The 20615-nt window shown below is 34.8% G+C and overlaps 2 protein-coding genes and 2 long non-coding RNA genes across 6 annotated transcripts; 2 read left to right on the top strand and 2 right to left on the bottom strand.

Annotated features, from left to right (window-relative positions):
• Positions 1-565: 565 nt before the first annotated feature.
• Positions 566-3056, top strand: pix (ATP-binding cassette sub-family E member 1 pix). The gene is made up of 4 exons (XM_065306536.1): positions 566-724; positions 898-1116; positions 1179-1602; positions 1662-3056. Exons 2-4 carry the CDS (start codon positions 904-906, stop codon positions 2849-2851), a joined length of 1827 nt encoding a protein of 608 aa, XP_065162608.1. The 5' UTR covers positions 566-724; positions 898-903; the 3' UTR covers positions 2852-3056.
• On the bottom strand, positions 3053-4143 carry LOC135794996 (uncharacterized). Its single transcript, XR_010549010.1, has 2 exons — positions 3791-4143; positions 3053-3248 (listed from the first exon to the last, which is right to left on the bottom strand). It is a non-coding gene; the product is annotated as an uncharacterized lncRNA (long non-coding RNA).
• A 117-nt stretch (positions 4144-4260) lies between these two features.
• AnxB9 (Annexin B9) lies at positions 4261-8878 on the top strand. 3 transcript variants are annotated; one of them, XM_065306539.1, is made up of 6 exons: positions 4261-4400; positions 5242-5291; positions 5636-6017; positions 6104-6430; positions 6522-6703; positions 8617-8878. In XM_065306539.1, the coding sequence occupies exons 2-6, from the start codon at positions 5262-5264 to the stop codon at positions 8665-8667; spliced, it is 972 nt and encodes a 323-aa protein (XP_065162611.1). In that variant the 5' UTR covers positions 4261-4400; positions 5242-5261; the 3' UTR covers positions 8668-8878. The 3 variants fall into 3 exon arrangements, with proteins under 3 accessions (XP_065162611.1, XP_065162609.1, XP_065162610.1); XM_065306537.1 differs by lacking the exon at positions 8617-8878 and adding an exon at positions 7935-8557; XM_065306538.1 differs by lacking the exon at positions 8617-8878 and adding an exon at positions 7403-7883 and having other exon boundaries at positions 4264-4400.
• A 320-nt stretch (positions 8879-9198) lies between these two features.
• Positions 9199-10822, bottom strand: LOC135794995 (uncharacterized). The gene is made up of 3 exons (XR_010549009.1): positions 10557-10822; positions 9773-9896; positions 9199-9482 (listed from the first exon to the last, which is right to left on the bottom strand). It is a non-coding gene; the product is annotated as an uncharacterized lncRNA (long non-coding RNA).
• Between the last annotated feature and the right edge of the window lie 9793 nt (positions 10823-20615).

Below are 20615 nucleotides of genomic sequence, written 5' to 3' on the forward strand. Positions count from 1 at the left end.
ATAAAAAAACATAGTAACGTACAAGCATTTTTAATAACTGTATAACTTTTATTCATATAATTAAGTGAGCAACTAAACTGCCTTTTATTAATAAGTTTTTATAAGTACTTCACTTGTTTTTGTTTCTTACGGGGTACCAGGTACCATGCGCTCAGGGGTGCAGTGGTCGCCATTGTGTCTTAATCTCCTATCTCTAAAAGAAAAAGAGCGAAAGAAATGGTTTTTTCAAATTATTTATGAATGATTCATGGTTTAAGTTAAATACTTCACGCAATTTCAAAGAATAATATTATTCATAAACTATGTTCTGCTATTCAACATCATATCCAAGTCACAAAATTGATTCATATTTGTTATTGTTATTATTTTGTACATACTAACATTTACTTGTCATCCGCTAGATGGCGACTCAGTAAGCTTGCTGTCGTTGCAAAATACAAAGGTCGCTGTTGTTTTTCATTAATTTTGATATTATTTTTATATGAATTAATGAAAGCGAAATTAATATTATACATATTCTATTAATTTTACAAATGATTTGATAAGATAATGTAGAGTTCATTTGATATGGAATTTTTAAGTGCATTTATTCGTATGACCTCGTTCCTAGCCGTTACAACACTTCGTTGAGGTTGTGATACAACTTCACGTCGCTCCTTTCCTCATGGTCGGTTGTAGAGGACCGACTAGATTTTTGAATTCCATAGAAATTAAGTAGACCTAGGTACGAACGAGTTGTGAAAATGTGTGCATATAATTTTAGTGCTGTTAAAATATTAAATCACTGAACATCTATCTCAATTTTGAGATCAGAATATGACGGGGCATTGAAAGCCATATGTTTTTCATTCGAATAGGTTATGTGATGCTAAACTGATCGGAGTGTTTTACTTTTAGTGCAAAATGTCGCGGAAAAAGGGAATGGAAGAAACTGACAAGCTTACGCGTATCGCAATCGTGAACGCCGATAAGTGTAAGCCGAAGAGATGTCGACAGGAGTGTAAAAAATCATGTCCAGTGGTACGAATGGGCAAACTCTGCATTGAGGTGTCTCCCAATTCTAAAATTGCATCAATTTCTGAAGAATTGTGCATTGGTTGTGGCATTTGTGTGAAGGTAAAATTATTTCAACATATTTTCAATTGAATATAAGCAAAAATCATTTTACAAATTTACAGAAATGCCCATTTGAGGCCATTACAATTATTAACTTACCAAGTAATTTGGAAAAGGATACCACACATAGATATGGAAAGAATTCATTTAAATTGCACAGGCTACCAATTCCAAGGCCTGGTGAAGTGCTTGGACTTGTGGGTACCAATGGTATTGGTAAATCCACAGCATTGAAAATTCTTGCAGGCAAGCAGAAACCAAACTTAGGACGTTATGGGGATCCGCCTGATTGGTCGGAGATTTTGAATCATTTCCGGGGTTCTGAGTTGCAGAATTATTTCACGAAAATTCTAGAGGATGACTTGAAAGCTTTGATTAAGCCTCAATATGTTGATCAGATTCCTAGGGCTGTTAAGGGAACTGTTGGTCAATTATTAAGTAAGAAAAATGAAATGGACAATGTTGATAATATTTGCCAAATGTTGGGTAAGGAATTTAATTTATGTTTGAATTTCTTTATTTTAATTGATATTGTATTTATTTAGATTTGAGTCACATAAAAGAGCGTGAAATTTCTGCGTTATCGGGAGGGGAGCTGCAACGTTTTGCTTGCGCCATGGTATGCATACAAAACGGAGATATTTTCATGTTTGACGAGCCTTCGTCCTACTTGGATGTGAAGCAACGCTTGAACGCTGCCTTAACGATACGTTCTCTCATCCATGCCGATAAGTTCATCATTGTCGTCGAGCACGATTTGTCTGTCTTGGATTACCTCTCTGATTTTATTTGTTGTTTATATGGCGTGCCTGGAGCATATGGCGTTGTTACTATGCCTTTCTCAGTGCGTGAAGGCATCAATATTTTCCTGGACGGCTTTGTTCCGACCGAAAACCTACGTTTCCGTGACGAATCGTTGGTATTTAAGGTTTCCGAGTCTGCCTCGGAGGAGGAAGTGAAACGAATGAACCATTACGAGTACCCACTGATGAAGAAACAGATGGGTTCGTTCCAGTTGGAGGTGCGCGCCGGTCAATTCTCCGATTCGGAAATTTTAGTATTATTAGGTGAGAATGGTACTGGTAAGACAACTTTCATTCGGATGCTTGCCGGTAACCTCCAGCCGGACGACGGATCCGGTGAGTTACCGCAACTGCACATTTCTTACAAACCGCAAAAGATCAGTCCAAAGTCTCAAGGCTTGGTACGTCAACTATTGCATGAAAAGATTCGTGACGCCTATGTACATCCGCAGTTCTGCGCTGATGTAATGAAACCCCTGAAAATAGATGATATTATTGATCAAGAAGTGCAGAACTTGTCCGGTGGTGAATTGCAGCGTGTTGCCATGACTTTATGTTTGGGAAAACCAGCCGACGTTTATTTGATCGATGAACCTTCTGCTTATTTGGACTCCGAACAGCGTCTGGTCGCTGCTAAAGTCATTAAACGGTTCATCTTGCACGCGAAGAAGACTGGTTTTGTTGTCGAGCACGATTTTATTATGGCAACTTATCTGGCAGATCGCGTTATCGTATTTGAGGGTCAACCTAGTGTTGATACTGTTGCTCATTCACCGCAGACTTTGTTAGCTGGCATGAATCGATTCTTGGAGCTGTTGGGAATAACTTTCCGAAGAGATCCCAACAATTTCCGACCGCGCATCAATAAGATACATTCTGTCAAGGATGTTGATCAGAAGAGAGCCGGAAACTATTTCTTCTTGGAGGATTAAAGAGCATTTGACCAGTAAATTTTATTATCGACGTAAACGATTGCGTTTGCATCGGAAAATGGATTTTTGGTTCTGATTTCGATTTTGGTTTTTATTTGAGATGAATTTGTTAGGAGTTTTGAGGATAATTTTCATAATGTTTTGTAATAAATACAAAATACAACACGATACAACCATCAAAATGAAATAAAAAAATTGAAATTAAGCTTGCATGTATTTTTTGTTTAGTAAATTTTATAAATAAAACGAATTGCTGCATTTTGTTTGGCGGAGCATCACTTCATATGTCCTGATTTGACGGACATTACCTATATACGACTTGAAGAAGGACCTGTGACCCAACAAGACCTGAGGAGAAGGTTCCACTGAACGCTATCCGTTGCGCACCATTCTTTATCTGCGGACAACCCGGAAAAGAGGTATGAGAATTAATAGTATTTGGGAAGGATGGAAAAGGTTGTATAATCTGTATGGCCTGTTGCTATTGACATGGTGTGCCATTTTGTCGTTTTGTTGGTGTTGAAAGAAGGTTCGTAATGTTAACTATTTTGTAAAATTTAAAGTCGCGCAAATACTTCACAATCTATACAATTTTCTGATTCGACGCGAAAGATAATACCAAGCATTTAAGAAATGGCCCCTGCAGTTGTTGTTTTGATGTAAGATATCAAAAATCAGACACGAAACTTGAATAATAATTAAAAATAAATTCACGAATATAATCGTTTAAAATACTATCTTATATAAAAATTCATTTCGTCGCGTTATTTTGTTGACAATTTATCTTTTAAAAAACAAGTTACAGCAAATATATACTTTCTGATAAAATTTATTGACAGTTAACTGGGTTTATTCTACTTTTTCTGACGAAAAGATGAGTAGTATGTGTTTTCCAAAATAAATATTATTTCATGATAAGAGACTTAAGTCTAAGAGTACCTTGAGACAAAGTAAATGTTCATATATAGATTACAATCATAATGCCAAAAGTATTGACGAATGTACTTTTCATTTAAAATAACGATGATGTAATGCGTACGAATTCAATTACACAATGGCCTTGCTTTTGGTTTCAACATACACGCACAAGTGCAGTGGCGCTTCCCAACTCCGTCGGAATGCTTTGCGGCGCCAAAGAGACAACGCAATGTCGAAAGAAATGCAATGAACTTTATGCCTTGTAATTTCTAACATGTGGGCAGAAAATTCCGACGTTTTCAACGCTCTCTTGCCTATTTTAAGCGTACCGAAGCCGGTGACTTTCTACGCTACTGCTGAGTGCTTCAATCCTGCGAGCGCACATAGCGCAAGGTGTGTTTTCGAATCGGGTTTGGGATTGGGCTGGGACCTGAATACGTACACGTTCAACACCAAGCCAAGTTGCGCTACGCCTCTCCTGCGTTTGTTGGCGTTGTTGGCATAGTGTGTGAGCGGTGTGAGCTGCCTGCTGCCGGCAGTACGTTTTCGAGAGGCGAAGGCTGTGTCGCTGATTCACTTCTGAGAAGAGCATTTTATCGAACGGTCGAGAGTTCTCCGCCTGTTTATACCGGTAAGTTACCTACGTTTACAACTTACACAACCACCTGCCTCGATACATTCAAATTTTTATAAAATTTCGAGTTTATTTAATTTGCTCATAGCAACCAATCGATTGCGCCTTTGTCGCATCATAATGCGTGTTGGTTGACGGATTTTCCTTTACATACGCGACTCATCCTGCAATTGAATGCCCATAAGATTCTATTCATACACTTTCAATGAATGTTAGCATCTAAATTTATCCGAAAACTTTGTTTTCGTGCATTATTTATGATTGTATTTTCATTCGTTTGGTAACCACGCCCGGTACTTTTATCGATCGCCGCGTTTGCAGTTATCTTCATCGCAAGCATAAAATAGTGCGAATGGAACGTAAACACGATATACAGGCTTGTGGTTTTACTTATCATAATCAACACATTGTATTTACTTTGTTCATTATGTTCGGGTACGGAAATTCGATGAGTATTGTCTAAAAACTGGCACCGGCATACAAGTTGGTGCCATTTTCAAACAATACTAGAAAATCTTACGTCATTCGTGATGTATCGTAAAGATTAACTGTGAGAATCAGTTTTTGGAATTTCGCTTAATGGGCTGCGTAGTCATAGATCTCGAGTGAGTGAGTAATCCATGGAAAAATAATACTTGTAATTGATGACGTAGCCATCCTCCACTCTTTTTCTACCTCCACACAATATTTAATACTGATATTGTTCGTAGGTGCCGACATATAACAGAATTTGAAAGTTCAAAATCATTTAGTGTTGCGCGACATCCGCTACCTTATTATTGCCTACTTCCTAATATAGTTAAACGCAAGTTGGCGTCAATTTTATATTGTGTTACAGGTCAGTTATTCTAAATCATCATGAGCAACCAGCAGTATTACCCATTCAAGGTGAGTGATAAATTTCCAAATGCACTTATTTACATGTCCTGACATTGAAAATAATTTAACACTGTGTTGGTCATATAGAAACCTATTGAACCAGTTTTTTTTATTTAAAAAACAATTGTGTACCTATACTTTTTCTTTGAAAATATGAGGCTTTGAAGAATAGGGACTGTCAGTAAATTTATGTTTGTTTTTGAATGAATAGTTTGAGCTATTATTGGATACTCCTGTAATGTGATTCATCGTTATTCCAGTCTCTCTTTAATGACCTTAGTCGCTCAATACCCAAATATTAATGATGTCAGCCGTTGCCATCAAATTTTAATACCCGAAATGTTTATTTTTAGTGCACGCCAACCGTGTATCCCGCGGATCCTTTCGATCCCGTCGCTGATGCCGCCACACTTCGCAAGGCGATGAAAGGTTTCGGCACTGATGAGCGCGCGATTATCGATGTCCTCGCACGTCGTGGTATTGTCCAGCGCTTGGAAATCGCCGAAACCTTTAAAACCTCATACGGCAAGGACCTCATCTCTGAATTGAAGAGTGAGCTCGGTGGCAAATTTGAAGATGTCATCGTTGCTCTGATGACGCCATTGCCGCAATTCTACGCGAAAGAATTGCACGACGCCGTTGCCGGTGTGGGCACTGATGAAGAGGCCATTATTGAAATTCTGTGCACGCTCTCCAACTATGGCATTCGCACGATTGCCCAATTCTATGAACAAAGTGAGTCTCACACTCAAAACCAATTTCGTTTCACATGATCAATCATATATGACGGGAAATAATTGCTTTGCTAATTCATATTTTAGCTTATGGCAAGAATTTGGAACACGATCTTAAGGATGATACTTCCGGCCATTTTAAGCGTCTGCTGGTGTCGTTGTGTCAAGGAAACCGCGACGAGAACCAGGGCGTGAACGAAGCCCAAGCGACCGCTGATGCGGAATCGCTCATCTCCGCCGGTGAAGACAAATGGGGCACCGACGAGAGCTCGTTCAACTCCATCTTAATTACACGTTCCTACCAGCAGTTGCGCCAGACCTTCATCGAATACGAGAGGCTCACCGGCAAGGACATTGAAGAGTCCATCAAAAAGGAGTTCTCTGGCAACATCGAAAAAGGCCTTCTCGGCATTGGTACGTGACGGTTTTAATTCACACGTTCATAATAAAATCGTGACGCAAGCGCTCGCAACTATTTATATCTATTACCATTGTGGCATTGCAGTAAAATGTGTCAAGAGCAAAGTCGGTTACTTTGCGGAAAGACTACACGACTCGATGGCTGGCTTGGGAACCAACGACAAGACTTTGATTCGCGTCATTGTCTCGCGATCGGAAATCGACTTGGCTGACATCAAGCAAGCCTTTTTGGACAAGTTTGGTAAAACTCTTGAGAGCTGGATTCAGGTAATAAAATTGATTAAACTTATTAGAGTGAATTTGAGTGATTTTGAGTTTGATTCGAGAAATTTCGAGACTTAAATTTATTCGAGAATACACTTCTGCACCTCAGTTAATTAATACTAAACAGTATGCATGTGTTATCGTATTCTTACAATGTCAGACCATTAATGAGAATTTGCATGACTGTCTGGACTCATAGATATAATATTTATCTGTGGAATGATGAATGTATTATTCATGCCCGGCGCAAACCGCCGAGGTTAAATGCCATCAAGTATGATGTCATTGCGTTCACAGAGCGTATCTTGTTTAATTTGATCGCATGTTAATCTGCTTGATGAGTTTATTCGCAACTACTATTGTTCGTATGAATTTACTATTACATGCTTTGATGAATGACAAATGAAATAACCAACATTTATTTCTATCTCATGTTAGCGATAAAAATGTTCTTTCTGTTGTTCTTTCTTAAAAACGTGATCAAATTGCAACATTTCCGCGCAGTTTGCTTTTGGTTATTAAGTTATTAGTGTTAAACGACGGAAACACTGGTATGTGCTCATATCCGTAAACCCGTTACGGGTAAAAATCAACTTTGTCGTTCTAGACTTATCCTTGCATGTACCCCAATACCCCGTTTGATGTTTTACCAATAACTCTACAACATTTCTCTAACTAACAATCTTTTATCTCTGCTTGCAGGGAGACACCTCCGGTGACTACAAGAAAGTCCTGCTGGCACTGGTTGACTAAACAAAATGCCATTCACTCATCCAGTACCTGCCTAACTAGCACAAACATTAAGAATCACACAAACTACAAACATTTTGACACTTACTATACTCTCACTAGCCATTCAGACACAAGCTGTTCTTATGCGTCCCGGGTTTCGATAATGCTGATTTCGAAACAGAGTCGATTGCGTTCAATGATTGTGTTCCAACTTGTATGCCGCATACACAGCTTTATTCTGTCCAATAACAAACAAGTCATTTGATAATAAGTCATCATAGTCATACGTACGCCTTACATTTGAATACTTTAATCGTTTGCTAATATACACAACACGATATAAACATGTCAATATTTTTGCGACAATTTGCATATTTTTTACGTGAAAGTCAAATATTTATTATAAGTTGATCGAAGTTGCAATAAAATTCACTTCATCGTTACATCATTATATGTTTCTGTTTTAATTTTGGAAACGTTTGTTTTGTTTTTATATTTGCAGGATGATTCCAAATCTGAAATCAAATATCTCTTGATAAGTCTAACTGCCTATGGGTAAACCAGCTCAGCACCCAAATAAAGTTTCAATACCCGTGTTGTTCGTTTGACCAAAATGATTATTCAGTGTTGTTGCATTTTATACGTGTCTACAATTAATACAACAAATCTAATTTATTTATTGAAGCAAACGAAAGAAGCGACACTTAGCGTAGGTGTATCGTTAGCCGAATAGTGTCCTTAAGCTGTTTTTTGCATATATACTTTTAGCAAATTGCTTCTCGGGTGAGGGTTTACTCATTTTTATACAATTTACATTCATAATATATATTTACAGCGATGTTATTATAGCCAAGTACAATGTGAACGAAACACAAGGATAAACGAATTTGTGCGCCTTTCAATGTCTAATGTCTTTGAACATTCGTGTTGTTGCTGTGAACGCATTACATTATATATATACAAAATGAACATGGAAACATTCCAGTTTTGCCTCTTAAATTTAGAATACAAAATTGAAAAGAAACAAAAACACTTTGTTCTCAAATTTATTGAATTTTAATGGATATAATATATATATTTATGTATAACGCTTTGTTGGTGCTTCAATAAAACTTTGAAACAAAATTCGATCGTGCATCGATCTACATCTTTATCAAACACTTGATATTATTATTTGTTTGCAGGATGAATACTCGGGAGATATGAAGTATTTGATGGTTTCTCTCTGTGCTTAAGGGTTAACATCTACCTGCTCTTGTTCTAATTTTTCGCAACTGAGAACTCGCCGGCATGGTCCTACTAAAAATATATAATGTTATAAACAACTATGCACTAAATGTTACTCTGTTCACTGATTAATTCTGTAAAAATTTATTTATGTACGACAATACTTTCTAATCGTTATCTTCCAAATAAATAGGATTTAATTAGTCTTGTAGAATCTAACATTCATTGGTTACTAGTTTTTTTTAATAGAAATATTAAACCCACTTTTTTAATTAGAAAATTCAGATATGTTTATGAAAAAAGAGGGAAAGTTGTTATCCGAGCCAAAATAGTCCAAATTCTTAACGCGTCGTAATTGTCACGTTCTCATCAAATCTTTGATTAGAAGTACAAACACTTAATATATTTAGGGAAGTAACTAGATATACCACAACATCTTGGACTGGTGTCAATATCAAGTCAATTCTTTTTCTTATTGATTTTTCTAATATGAGCGTAAGAAACAATTATATCATTATCACAATAAAACAAAGTAGATATTACAATTTATGCTTTTAATATTAAGTCCTCATAAGACATGTTTCAAATAGATACCAGTACAATCTTAAATAAATAGATACAATAAATATATTAGTTTACAATAATTAAAACGTACATTTAAAAACTATACAATCAAAAAATAAAACATCTCAAAATTGTTAAGTAGTAAAATCCATAATAACTTTTTGATAAGCAGTTCGAAATCTTCATTTGATAGTAGGGCGAACTCGGCGTTTTCCTAGGTTGCAAATTTTGAAGAAACATGGCGCCGCATCTGAAATATCTTTGCGTTTGAGAAACAAAGCAAACGATTAAAGCAGGCCAAAACGAAAACAAAGCAAAAATGCATTGATTATGCAATGCACATTAATCCAAAAGCGTCAACAAATACTTTAAGAAAGCAATAATAGTTTATGAGTTGAATTCAAATCAAACATCAAGCTTGACAACAGTTTTAAAATGCAATAAAATGAACACAATGGAAATATTTGGAAATCAAGACATTTACAGTTTTACTTTAACGCTTTATGAGTCACAAACAATTAAAGGTCTTTAAACTTTCATGTTACTTACACAATTTTCTTTTAATTTCATCTCTCTTGTTCCGATGTTTAAAATCTTCTTCAATCAGCATCTCAATCTTCCTAATTAGCGGCTTGTCCACATGGGTTATGTATAATCGTTTTTCTTGTCGGTCCTATTTCAAATGAATTATATAATTAATTGTTTTACTGAATTTTATTAAGGTGAATTGGAAATATTAAGTTATCTTTGTTTTAACATGAGAATTATTGAGAGTTATTGCTCTAGTTATAGCAATAGCAAGTTTGTTATGGAAACTATTCAAAGTGGTTTGAATTCCAAGATTATATTTAATATGTAGTTTTCTTCTATTTTATGACGCTATTCATAAAAACCATTTCCATATAAAATTTAATAATTTACTGCCGATGTTCTGTGTTAGCAAATACATAAACATGTATAATCACTGGAAGGTATTTATAATAATTTTGCAGCGATCAAAAGAGTGTATCAAGCAAAAAGAAGTGTTATTGTGTCAAGTTCAATCGAATATTAATAAGTGCTTGTTTTCACAATAAGTCTTCGTCTTGATGTAAGCGTTTTGCAATATTGATTTACTTAAATTAAATGAAAACAAATTAATATTATTATTAATACATAATTTCGTAAAACATAATAATTAAAGTTTGATGATTATAAATAATATATGGACAGAACACTGGAAATTTTCTAATTTTATCAATGTTAGTGTGATATGACAACTTTTTTTCTTTTATAATAATTTTTAATAATTGTGTGATGACTTTTATGCGATTCATTATTTATATTCACTTACCAAATATATGGACGGTAGTTCATCTGTTTCCACCTCGTTTTCATAACTTCTGTCACTGTTTTCTCTTGAATCCTCCTGACCACTCAAGACGTATTGCTCACTATCAGACACATCTCTAAAATAATTCCGAACTGGTGGGGCCCCGTCAACTGATAAAATATACGCCGAAAGAATAATTACGATTTGCACGTGAATAAGGCCCCGTGGAAGAGACATTTTACCGTTAAACATTATTGGCTTGTGTGTACAAAAGGAATAGGTTGCTCAGGTATCGTATCCACGTTTTATACGCATCGCCCAGTTGTGTTCCTGCTAAAGAGGGGGAGGTGATACCATCGTCAAAAGGTAAATAAATAACAAAATACACGGTTTATTAAATAATTCCGTACGATTTAATTATTAACTAACGATACACACTAAAGACATTAAGGAACACAGATTACTTTTGACTAAAAGCTGGTTGAATTTTTTTAAATACTTTATTTATACTTTGATCCGCTAAAGTCTATAAGTCTATAACCATGATTTGCATACAGTTTCAAGCATACAGCTGATCAAGATTATGACTTCTGTAAAGCATTAAGAAAAAATTGCACATTTTACAATGCTGTTGGCATACATTAAACGTTTGATAAATTTTACTTGGATATGTTTCCATTTATGTATATACCTACGTTTATACCTGAGCTTAGTTTATCGTTGTCAAAATGAGTGCTAGAATCCAAAACAAATTTGCACTTTTTTTATTCTTATAATAACGATGATGTATTTATTGACATTAAACTTCATTATTAGCAATATTAGATTATGATATCAATCAACATGTATAGCCTTCATGATTGATTATTGTGAAATATATTGCGATATCATGTCTTAATCCCTACGGCTCCTAAATGTTTGTAATTATGTTTGATTTCAAGAGTTTATCAGACAATATAAATATATGTATATTAGTATACATATATATTATATTATTTTATTTTATAATGTATATGGATTTTAATAACTTTATTACTTAAAAAAATTGTTTGAGTTAACTCATAGTGTATCAAAACTTAATTTTGAGACATTTCAAATCCATTTCTCTTAAATTCCCTAAAACATTAATTGTTTTTACTCCAGTGCACTTACTTGTTTCATGCGATTTAAAATAAGGTAAATATATTGACCATCTCACGGTCATAATAAAATGAAACGCAGTTGGTACCTGGTTATTGCCAATCACATATATTACAATTTTTTGTAAACAAACTTATTCAAATTCCCAGAAATTAGCTAATAATTAGCCAATATTAATATAAACAAGCAATAATTTAATTGATGCATCAGTTACCCACTATTATTTATTAAATATTTGTATTAATATTTATTATTTTATATTTTATATTTTATAGTTTTATTATTTTTATAGCCCTAAGCAGTAAATCATTTTTTATTAAGAAGTGCGCTGAAATACTGACTACAAATTGTAATGAGGAAATTTCAGGTAATAGTACTAATTTTTTAGGTTTAAACGTAGAGCCGCGTTTCAAATACATACGAGTATATTGATCGAAATTAATACAAGTTTTAAATGGCAAATATCAGAGAATCCTTGATTAAAATTATATTTTTAATATAAAAATTGCAAAAAGATCATTTTTCTAACATTTTAAACTTTGAATAAGATCGAAAAGAGAATGGTATTCTTCCTGTTAAACAAGAATTAAAATTTATCAATTAGTAAATTATATTATTTGTTCCGTTTAAGTGCATTGGATTCGTGCATTGTTGCCGTGTGCACCACTCTTTCCTACTTTTTTTCTTACACTCACCTGACCAGCGTTTCAAACGGTTCAACTAGTTTGCTCTTATCTTATATTTTTAGTTGGCAACGACGAATTGTTTGTTATGTTCAGTTAGGCAAATCGTGGTATGTCCAATCGACGGCATTTAGTTGTTTTTGGTCTCTGGCGCGTGCTGTTTCGTTGCAATTGTCTTCAACAAGTGTAGGTAATCATTACAATAATTTTATATTCACGTGTGCCTGTCCTCTTTCACCGGTGATCCAGTACACAATTCACTATTATCGCAACGTGTGCACGTAACCTCCGACAAACCTCGTTGTTTGTTTTTAAAATTGATAATAGCAATTAGTGGCCATTCGCGTTTGCGGACTTTCCGTTAGAATTGGCAATCTATAATTTAATGTGATACATGTAAAATAGTGGAGTTAATTAAACACGGATTCAACATACGCAGATTTAAATCGTGAGTAATCTATCGTCATCCAACGGTTATTATTATTACTTTTTTTTGCCTTTTCAATAAAGAATTTTTCAAGTTTTCATATTCTATTTATTTTATTTAAATTAATTAATATTTTAATTTAACTAGCTTATCTTATAGAGAATTTTTCGTAGATTAAGGATACGATTCGTCCCTTTCTATCTCTTTTAGTTTACGAGATATTCGCAATTGAAATAAGTCGTCAAAAATGGATAAATTTAATTTTTTGGTACTTTCAGTGGCGTTTTTTGACTTCTTATCCCATTATGTAAAATCACTATAAATTTCTACCTTATAGAGAATTTCTCAATCTTCCACAATATGCAATTTTCTGGTTACTATCTCTTTTACATTAGAAGTCGAGAGGGTAGATGGGATTGTAATTTGTATTTTTACTTCTCTTTCTTTTTTTATTGTGGAGACGTAGTCTACTTAGCATTACCTGATTATATTAAATGAATTTATTAATTCCTGGTTTGTTTCGTGTATGACTTTCGTTGTTTTCAATTTCATTGCAATATCAACCTTGTTGTATATTTGATAAATGTGTTTTAAATATTTTTAAGTTAATAAATATTTTCAAAGGTTAGATGGCGCTACGATGTACGGTTTTGCATTAAATATTGCTTGTTGGTGGTAGTGAGTCCACACCGACACAGTTTCGCGCAAGAGATAAGTTTGTTTACCTGCAGGTATCGAATCTTTATTTCGTGGAATCAAAACACACCGTTGCTGTACGTTATATTAGCATCGTAAACTTAAAAATTTTCTGCTATTCTTTCATGAATATAACGAACAGTTTTATATTAATTTTAATAGTTTATTATAAAAATCATCAAGAATGCAAAACATTTTTATTATCAGCAGATCACTGAAGCAGATATCACTTAAATATTCTATGCAAAATCTGGCACTCTGTTAGCATAAGAAATCAGAATTACACAAATCGAATTTTAATTTTTCATTACTTTTTAATAATCTAAATTCTGAAACTACTGTAGCATTCATAGATGGCCCTAGCATGACCCAAAAATCGTAAAATAGATTTGTATTGTTATTTTTATATTTATCGACAAGCGCGAGCATTTGACACGAGAAGTGTGTTTGTTTTGAACACAATTCACACTTTCTTATCGCATTGCCGTGTGTCGTCGTTGCCATCCCCTCACGCCGCATGTTGCTGCATCATACTCGTACTTTAAAACAGCATAGATGTTTATTTGTCTCCGCTGTTTGAATATAATATTACATGAATATAATTCTATAAATTCTTATTTACAGTATATGCCGTGCCTTGGAGTCCGATGTGATCTGCATTGGTAAGTTTATAATTCAATTATATTTTTCATTTTAATTCCTGCGTCGTACATAAGTTTTTATATACGTAGTTTTTTTTGCGTTCCACCGTGTGTTGCAAAGACACAAGACAGTCGCGTTTCAATCCGCTCCTCTGTATCTCTTTTAGTTTTCGAGATATTCACAATCGGAGAAAAGTCTGAAAAAATAAAAAAAATCGCTCGTTTGCACTTTTATACACGATTTCAGAATCTGTACACTCCGTATTTTAATTATTTTCCTATCTTATCTTATAGAGAATTTTCCAAACTTTCATAATCTTCGATCGCTTTTAGTTTAAAAGATATGTCCTAAATTCTAAAAAAAAACTACCACACCCCCCTTGCCCATTTTTTCACAATGGGAATCACTTCTACCGTTACTCCCTACGGTGCCCTGAACTCAAGTCACTTTAACCGCTAGCCTCGTACGGTGCCCTGAACACGAGTCACTTTTACCGCTAGCCTCGCTCGTTGCGCTAAGAATTGTAGTTTTTTTTAGTATAACACGCGAACGCAGTCTTAAAGTAGGTTCGGAATAATTTTCCCTGATGCAGAATTTAATTCTGTATCTTCCTGTATCGAAATTTATTGCAAGAAAATTTCGTAACGCGAGTTATATTGATAGTTGTGTGTATACGCATTTGTACTCGTTGCGCTTGAAATTGTAGTTTTTTTAGTATAACACTTAAACGCGGTCTTACAGTAAGTTTGGAGTAATTTTCCCAGATACGGAATATAATTCTGTATCTTCCCGTATCGAAATTTATTGCTAGAAAATTTTTAAGTATAACACGCAAACGCGGTCTTACAGTAAGTTCGGAGTAATTTTCCTAGATGAGGAATTTATTTCTGTATCTCCCCATATCGAAATTTATTGTGAGAAAATTCCGTAACGCGAGTTATATTGATAGTTGTGTGTATGCGCAATTGTACTCGTTGCGCTTGAAATTGTAGTTTTTTTTATATAACACTCAAACGCGGTCGTACAGTAAGTGTGGAGTAATTTTCCCAGATGCAGAATTTAATTCTGTATCTTTCTGTATTGAAATTTATTCCTAGAAAATTCCGTAACGCGAGTTATATTGAAAGTTGTGTGTATACGCACTAGTACTCGTTGCGCTAGGCATTGTAGTTTTTTTAGTATAACACGCAAACGCGGTGTTAAAGTAAGTTCAGAGTAATTTTCCCAGATGCGGAATTTAATTCTGTATCTCCCAGTATTGATGTTAATTGCTTGAAATTTCCGTAACGCGAGTTATATTGACAGTTGTGTGTATACGCGCTAGTACTCGTTGCGCTAGGAATTGTAGTTTTTTAAGTATAACAGGCAAACGCAGTTTTACAGTAAGTTCGGAGTAATTTTCCCAGATGCCGAATTTAATTCTATATCTCCCAGTATTGAAGTTTATTGCTTGAAAATTCCGTAACGCGAGATATATTGATAGTTGTGTGTATACGCACTTGTATTCGTTGCGCTAGGAATTGTAGTTTTTTTATTGCAACATGCGAACGCGGTTTGACAATAAGTTCGGAATTATTTTGTTAGATGCGGAATTAAATTCTGTATCTCACTGTATCGAAATATATTGCGAGAAAATTCCGTAACGCGAGTTATGTTGATAGTTGTGTGTATACGCACTTGTACTCGTTGCGCTTGGAAATGTAGTTTTTTTTTATTATAACACGCAAACGCGATCTTACTATAAGTTCGGAGTAATTTTTGCAGATGCGGAATTTAATTCTGTATCTCCCTGTATCGAATTTTTTTTGAGAGAAAATTCCGTAACGCGAGATATACGAGTATTGATAGTTGTGTGTATATGCCCTTGTACCCGTTGCGCTAGGAATTGTAGTTTTTTAAGTATAACACGCAAACGCAGTTTTACAGTAAGTTCGGAGAAATTTGCCCAGATGCGGAATTTAATTCTGCATTTCTCAGTATTGAAGTTTATTGCTTGAAAATTCCGTAACGCGAGTTATATTGAAAGTAATGTGTATACGCAATTGTACTCGTTACGCTAGGAATTGTAGTTTTTTTGTATTACACGCGAACGCGTCCTTAAAATAATTTCTGAATAATTTCCCCAGATTCGGAATTTAATTATTTCCCTTTGTAGAAATTAATTGGAAGAAAATTTCATAACGCGAGTTATATTGATAGTTGTGTGTACACGCAAGTGTACTCGTTGCGTTAGGAATTGTAGTTTTTTTTAATATAACACGCGAAAGCGGTCTTAAAGTGATTTCGGAATAATTTCCCCAGATGCGGAATTTAATTCTGTATCTTCTGAATTATATTCTATATATTGATAAATATTTTCAAAGGTTAGATGGCGCTACGATGTCCGGTTTTGCATTAAATGTTGCTTTTTGGTGGTAGTGAGTGCACACCGAGTTCGTGTGGATCACGCGATTTCGCTCAAGAGATAAGTTTGTTTACCTGCAGGTATCGAATCTTCATTTCGTGGAATCAAAGCACACCGTTATTTATTATATTAGTATCGTAAATTTAATTCTTTATTGTGAAAGATTTGTATTTTTTGCGTTTGCTTGCGATCTTGGCGGCTCAATAACTTTAGCATGGCATTTACAGATGCAGAATTAAATTCTCCGTCGGGTGGTATTTGTTTGCTGCAGAAATTTAACCTGTAACTTGCGAAAATTTGCATTAAAAGGTGGTTTTTTCACCTTTTATTTTGAAATATTTGTATTTTTTTGCGTTTGCTTGAGATCATGGCGGCTCAATAACTTCAGCGCAGCGTCTAGAGATGCAGAATTAAATTCTCCGTCGGGTGGTATTTGTTTGTTTCAGAAATTTGACCTGCAACTAGCGAAAATTTGCCTTAAACGGTGATTTTATCACCCTTAATCGTGAAATATTTGATTTTTTTTCGCGTTTGCACGTGATCATGGCGGCTCAATAACTTCAATAACTTTCATAATCTTCAATCCGTTTGCCTTTATTTAAAAGATATTTGTAACCAACCATACTCAAAAAATAAATGACGCAGCACATAAGCTACACAGTTAACTTTGAAGACAATAAATTATTTATTTCTAATGGAAAATTAAATTCCTGTTTTTCTCAATCTTATGACATCCCAAAGCCAAGAAATTCTTTTCTTATGCCGAGAAATATTGAAAGTAAAAGTAGGTAGATTTCGTGTCTGTCAGTTATTTCAACATTGTAAAATTTTAGTTTGGTTTTTTTCAACTACGAGTTTATCAATACGTTTGTGTATAAACAACTTGTTTTGTTCGACTGACGCGTATTATCGCTACGTACCAACCTTGTACCTAGCTAAGCGAAGCGCACACGGCAGTGGTTTCACCGCGTGGTCCGCGTACGTGTCTCTCTAAATGCCATGCGTTTTGAGGTTTTAATTGAATTAATCGTCGTGTATTTTTTCGACCATCAGCAAAGTATTCGCAATGGGCATGTGTTCCTGTTTTGTTTAATGATTTGTGGCGTTTAGAGTTTCATTAAATAACAAATAAGTGTCCATTAATATGTGCGTGTGTTTTTAGTAGATAGAATATATTCCAGGATATAAAATTCCCTCATCAATGTATAGGTAGGTGTGTAATTAATTTTTTTTACGCAAAGTTACGTTTAATTTAAATTGATTATTCAATTTGAGTGATATGAAATTTGCATGTATCATCCGTTTCTGAAATTAAAATGGATGATTTAATTACTACAAACACTAGTTTAAAAAAGTATCTGCTGATTATTAAAATTGGCAATATTCTTATGGTCGACCACGCTCACTTTGCCGTCGGCCGTTGACTCGGCCATCTTTACGCTGAACACGTGAATGTTTTTAATCGATTTGCACTCCTTAGCATCATTAAATTAAGAAGTTTTTTGTTGACCTGATAAAATCTTGTAGGTTGAATAGTTTTTCGTTTTAATAGTCTCCGTATATCTCTCTAACAACCGTATTGCTATGCGCCGTCGCTTGCCGTAAGCTGATTTGAATGTTTTCCGCCGGATAGTCTATCAATTTATGATGATGCTTCACCCGTTGGTTACTTTATGCAGTTGATGCATCAATTAATAAATATATATTCACAATATGTTAAAATGTAAGTGTTTGATTTTTATATCATCTTTTTGCTCAATTTTCCGATGATTTTCGGGTAAAATCTTGGATTTTATATTAAAATATTGTTGTTTATTTGTAAATTTCTCTCTTCGTGTTGTGAATATTAACTCCCTTTGTAGTTTCTAAAGTTTTCTTTTTGTAACACCATGTATATTAGTTTTCCTAACACTACGTACAAAATTGTGAGTTTTGAGTGTTTTTGTTTCAACTAGAGATTTTCTTTTTGAAACACCCTGTATATTCATGTTTTCTTTGTGTCCGTGAAAATTTTGCTTTAACTTTTGTTTTTAGGGTTTTCCTCATTGCCCTTTGAATTTTCTTTTTGTAACACCCTGTATATTACCCGGAGCCTCGGGTGAAAAACGAATGATATTTGTAGTGTTATTTTTTTTCTTCTTCTGTTTTCACATTAAATTTTCCATTTGTAACACCTTGTATATTTGTTTCTATTTTCAATCACTTAGAAAATGAGCTATTTGCTAATTTCCTTATCCCCATAGAACATTGTTACATGGTACTTTCTTACATGTGCGTGGCTATGCAGGTCATAAGTCTTGTTTCAACATAGCGGCACGTATTTGGTTGACTTGTAAAATCTAAACTTGTATTCTATTCTTGTATTCTTGTATTTTATTGTTAATAAATAAATAGTAAGATATATTGACTTCTTTGATTTGTATACCCCTTCTATCATTTCAGGAACAGGTCTCTAAGAGAGTTCCCTCTCTCAGGGGATGACCCCCACTATAAAAATTGTTAAGGTATCCTGTGTGATTTGTGTGCTCCTTCTTTCATTTCAGCTACAGGTCAGAACTTGTAAGAATATTTTTAAGTGTCGCCTCTCTTGAGACGACTTAAAACTTAGAAATATTTGAACAAGACCTTATAAGGAGTTCCCTCTCTCTGGGGGTGATCCCCCACCATAAAAATTGTTGATATGCCTGATAATTTCGGGGATGAAGCGCAGAGACATCGTAGCTGTAGGATGGGCCGGGAGCAATGGACGCATCGAAGTAGTGGGCGATCGACCAGAGCGCCGGAGGCGCTCTGGGAGATCGACCTGTGACTGTCTTATAACGACACGTGCCAAAAAATTTAAAAATCTGATCCTCCCCTGTTCTCTCTTTCTTCTATCTCCTCCTCTTCTCCTACTCTGTCTTCTACTCTTTTCTGCTATTCCTTCTTCTATTTCTCTGTTCTCCGTTTCTCCACTTACTTACTTTTTTACCTCTCTTATTGCCTTCACTGTTATTTCAATTTCTCATATATTTCGTTGCAATTCATATATGCAACCCAAATTACACATATTATTTTTATATTTGAGAAAAATGCCTTCTATACCTGAGATTCGATCCGTGTCTACTAGCATGCCAGCAGGTGCACGTCCGCACTCGACCACCGAGTGTTTTTATCGTTGTTATTTGATTCTTCTATTTATGTTTCTGTTTTATTCAAATTTAAAAAACAACAACACATGTCTCAACTATATTGTACTCGCTCTACTCGCATAAGATTTATATGCAATATGACGTAGCGACGTTAATACTGAAAACAACAAAGAGGATACTACCAAGAAATATGAATGATTTATAATTTTACATTGTATTTTATTGACAACATTTAGTAATAGATACATTTTTTAAATAAAAAATAACGACAGCACGTAAATTCTGCAACATAGAAGACTTGCCTTAAATATGCACATCTCCAACACTTCCGCTTTAGATATTTCAAGCTCCATGGTATAGGTACTCATAAACTTCTTCCCTGGGCACCAGCGTGGCCTACTTGCACGAATTAATTACAAATCCAACTTATTATTATGTGCGAAAAGAAAACTGATTGCCGACGGACACACGAGCGCAGAAGAAAACCGAAAATTAATCTTGAATTGATAAACACTCAATGCGTGCCATCATTTTTAACAAATGTAATTGACTTGTAATTATGATCTGAAGAAACAAGACTAGTCGCGATGAACACACGCGATTTATCCGACGGCCGGAATGTAACTGCATGAGCGTCGAACTGCATGAGCCAACAGCGACAACACGAGGTCACTATCAGTATTGCGCGATACGCTCACTGAACGCGACAAAAAAATTGTTTACATACAAGCATCGCTAAACTATGAATGCATAGCAGCGCCGGTTTTGGTGTTACTAGCGCAACTCGACAAAATTTCTACGGAGCCAAACTAAAAATCATTAATCACAAGGCCCATTTTCACCCATATTTTTAGAGTATAACCAAAATTGATGTAATTCGAAATCGATTTAAGAGCACTTCTCGATACTTAAGGGTATTTAAATGCAGTCCTATCGATTACCCAACTCACATGTACA

This window comes from Atheta coriaria, unplaced genomic scaffold (assembly GCF_025399875.1).
Source record: "Atheta coriaria isolate IRGN ID8LTWV9N9 unplaced genomic scaffold, Caltech_Dcor_3.1 hic_scaffold_6_pilon, whole genome shotgun sequence".
Lineage (NCBI taxonomy): Eukaryota > Metazoa > Arthropoda > Insecta > Coleoptera > Staphylinidae > Dalotia > Dalotia coriaria.

Excerpts from the sequence above, each read along its gene's own strand:
- pix (XM_065306536.1), top strand. The coding sequence starts at position 904 with ATGTCGCGGAAAAAGGGAATGGAAGAAACTGACAAGCTTACGCGTATC. Across the intron at positions 1,117-1,178 it reads GTTGTGGCATTTGTGTGAAG|AAATGCCCATTTGAGGCCAT; the intron begins GTAAAATTATTT and ends ACAAATTTACAG. Across the intron at positions 1,603-1,661 it reads TAATATTTGCCAAATGTTGG|ATTTGAGTCACATAAAAGAG; the intron begins GTAAGGAATTTA and ends GTATTTATTTAG.
- AnxB9 (XM_065306537.1), top strand. The coding sequence starts at position 5,262 with ATGAGCAACCAGCAGTATTACCCATTCAAG. Across the intron at positions 6,018-6,103 it reads TGCCCAATTCTATGAACAAA|CTTATGGCAAGAATTTGGAA; the intron begins GTGAGTCTCACA and ends TTCATATTTTAG. Across the intron at positions 6,431-6,521 it reads AAAAGGCCTTCTCGGCATTG|TAAAATGTGTCAAGAGCAAA; the intron begins GTACGTGACGGT and ends GTGGCATTGCAG.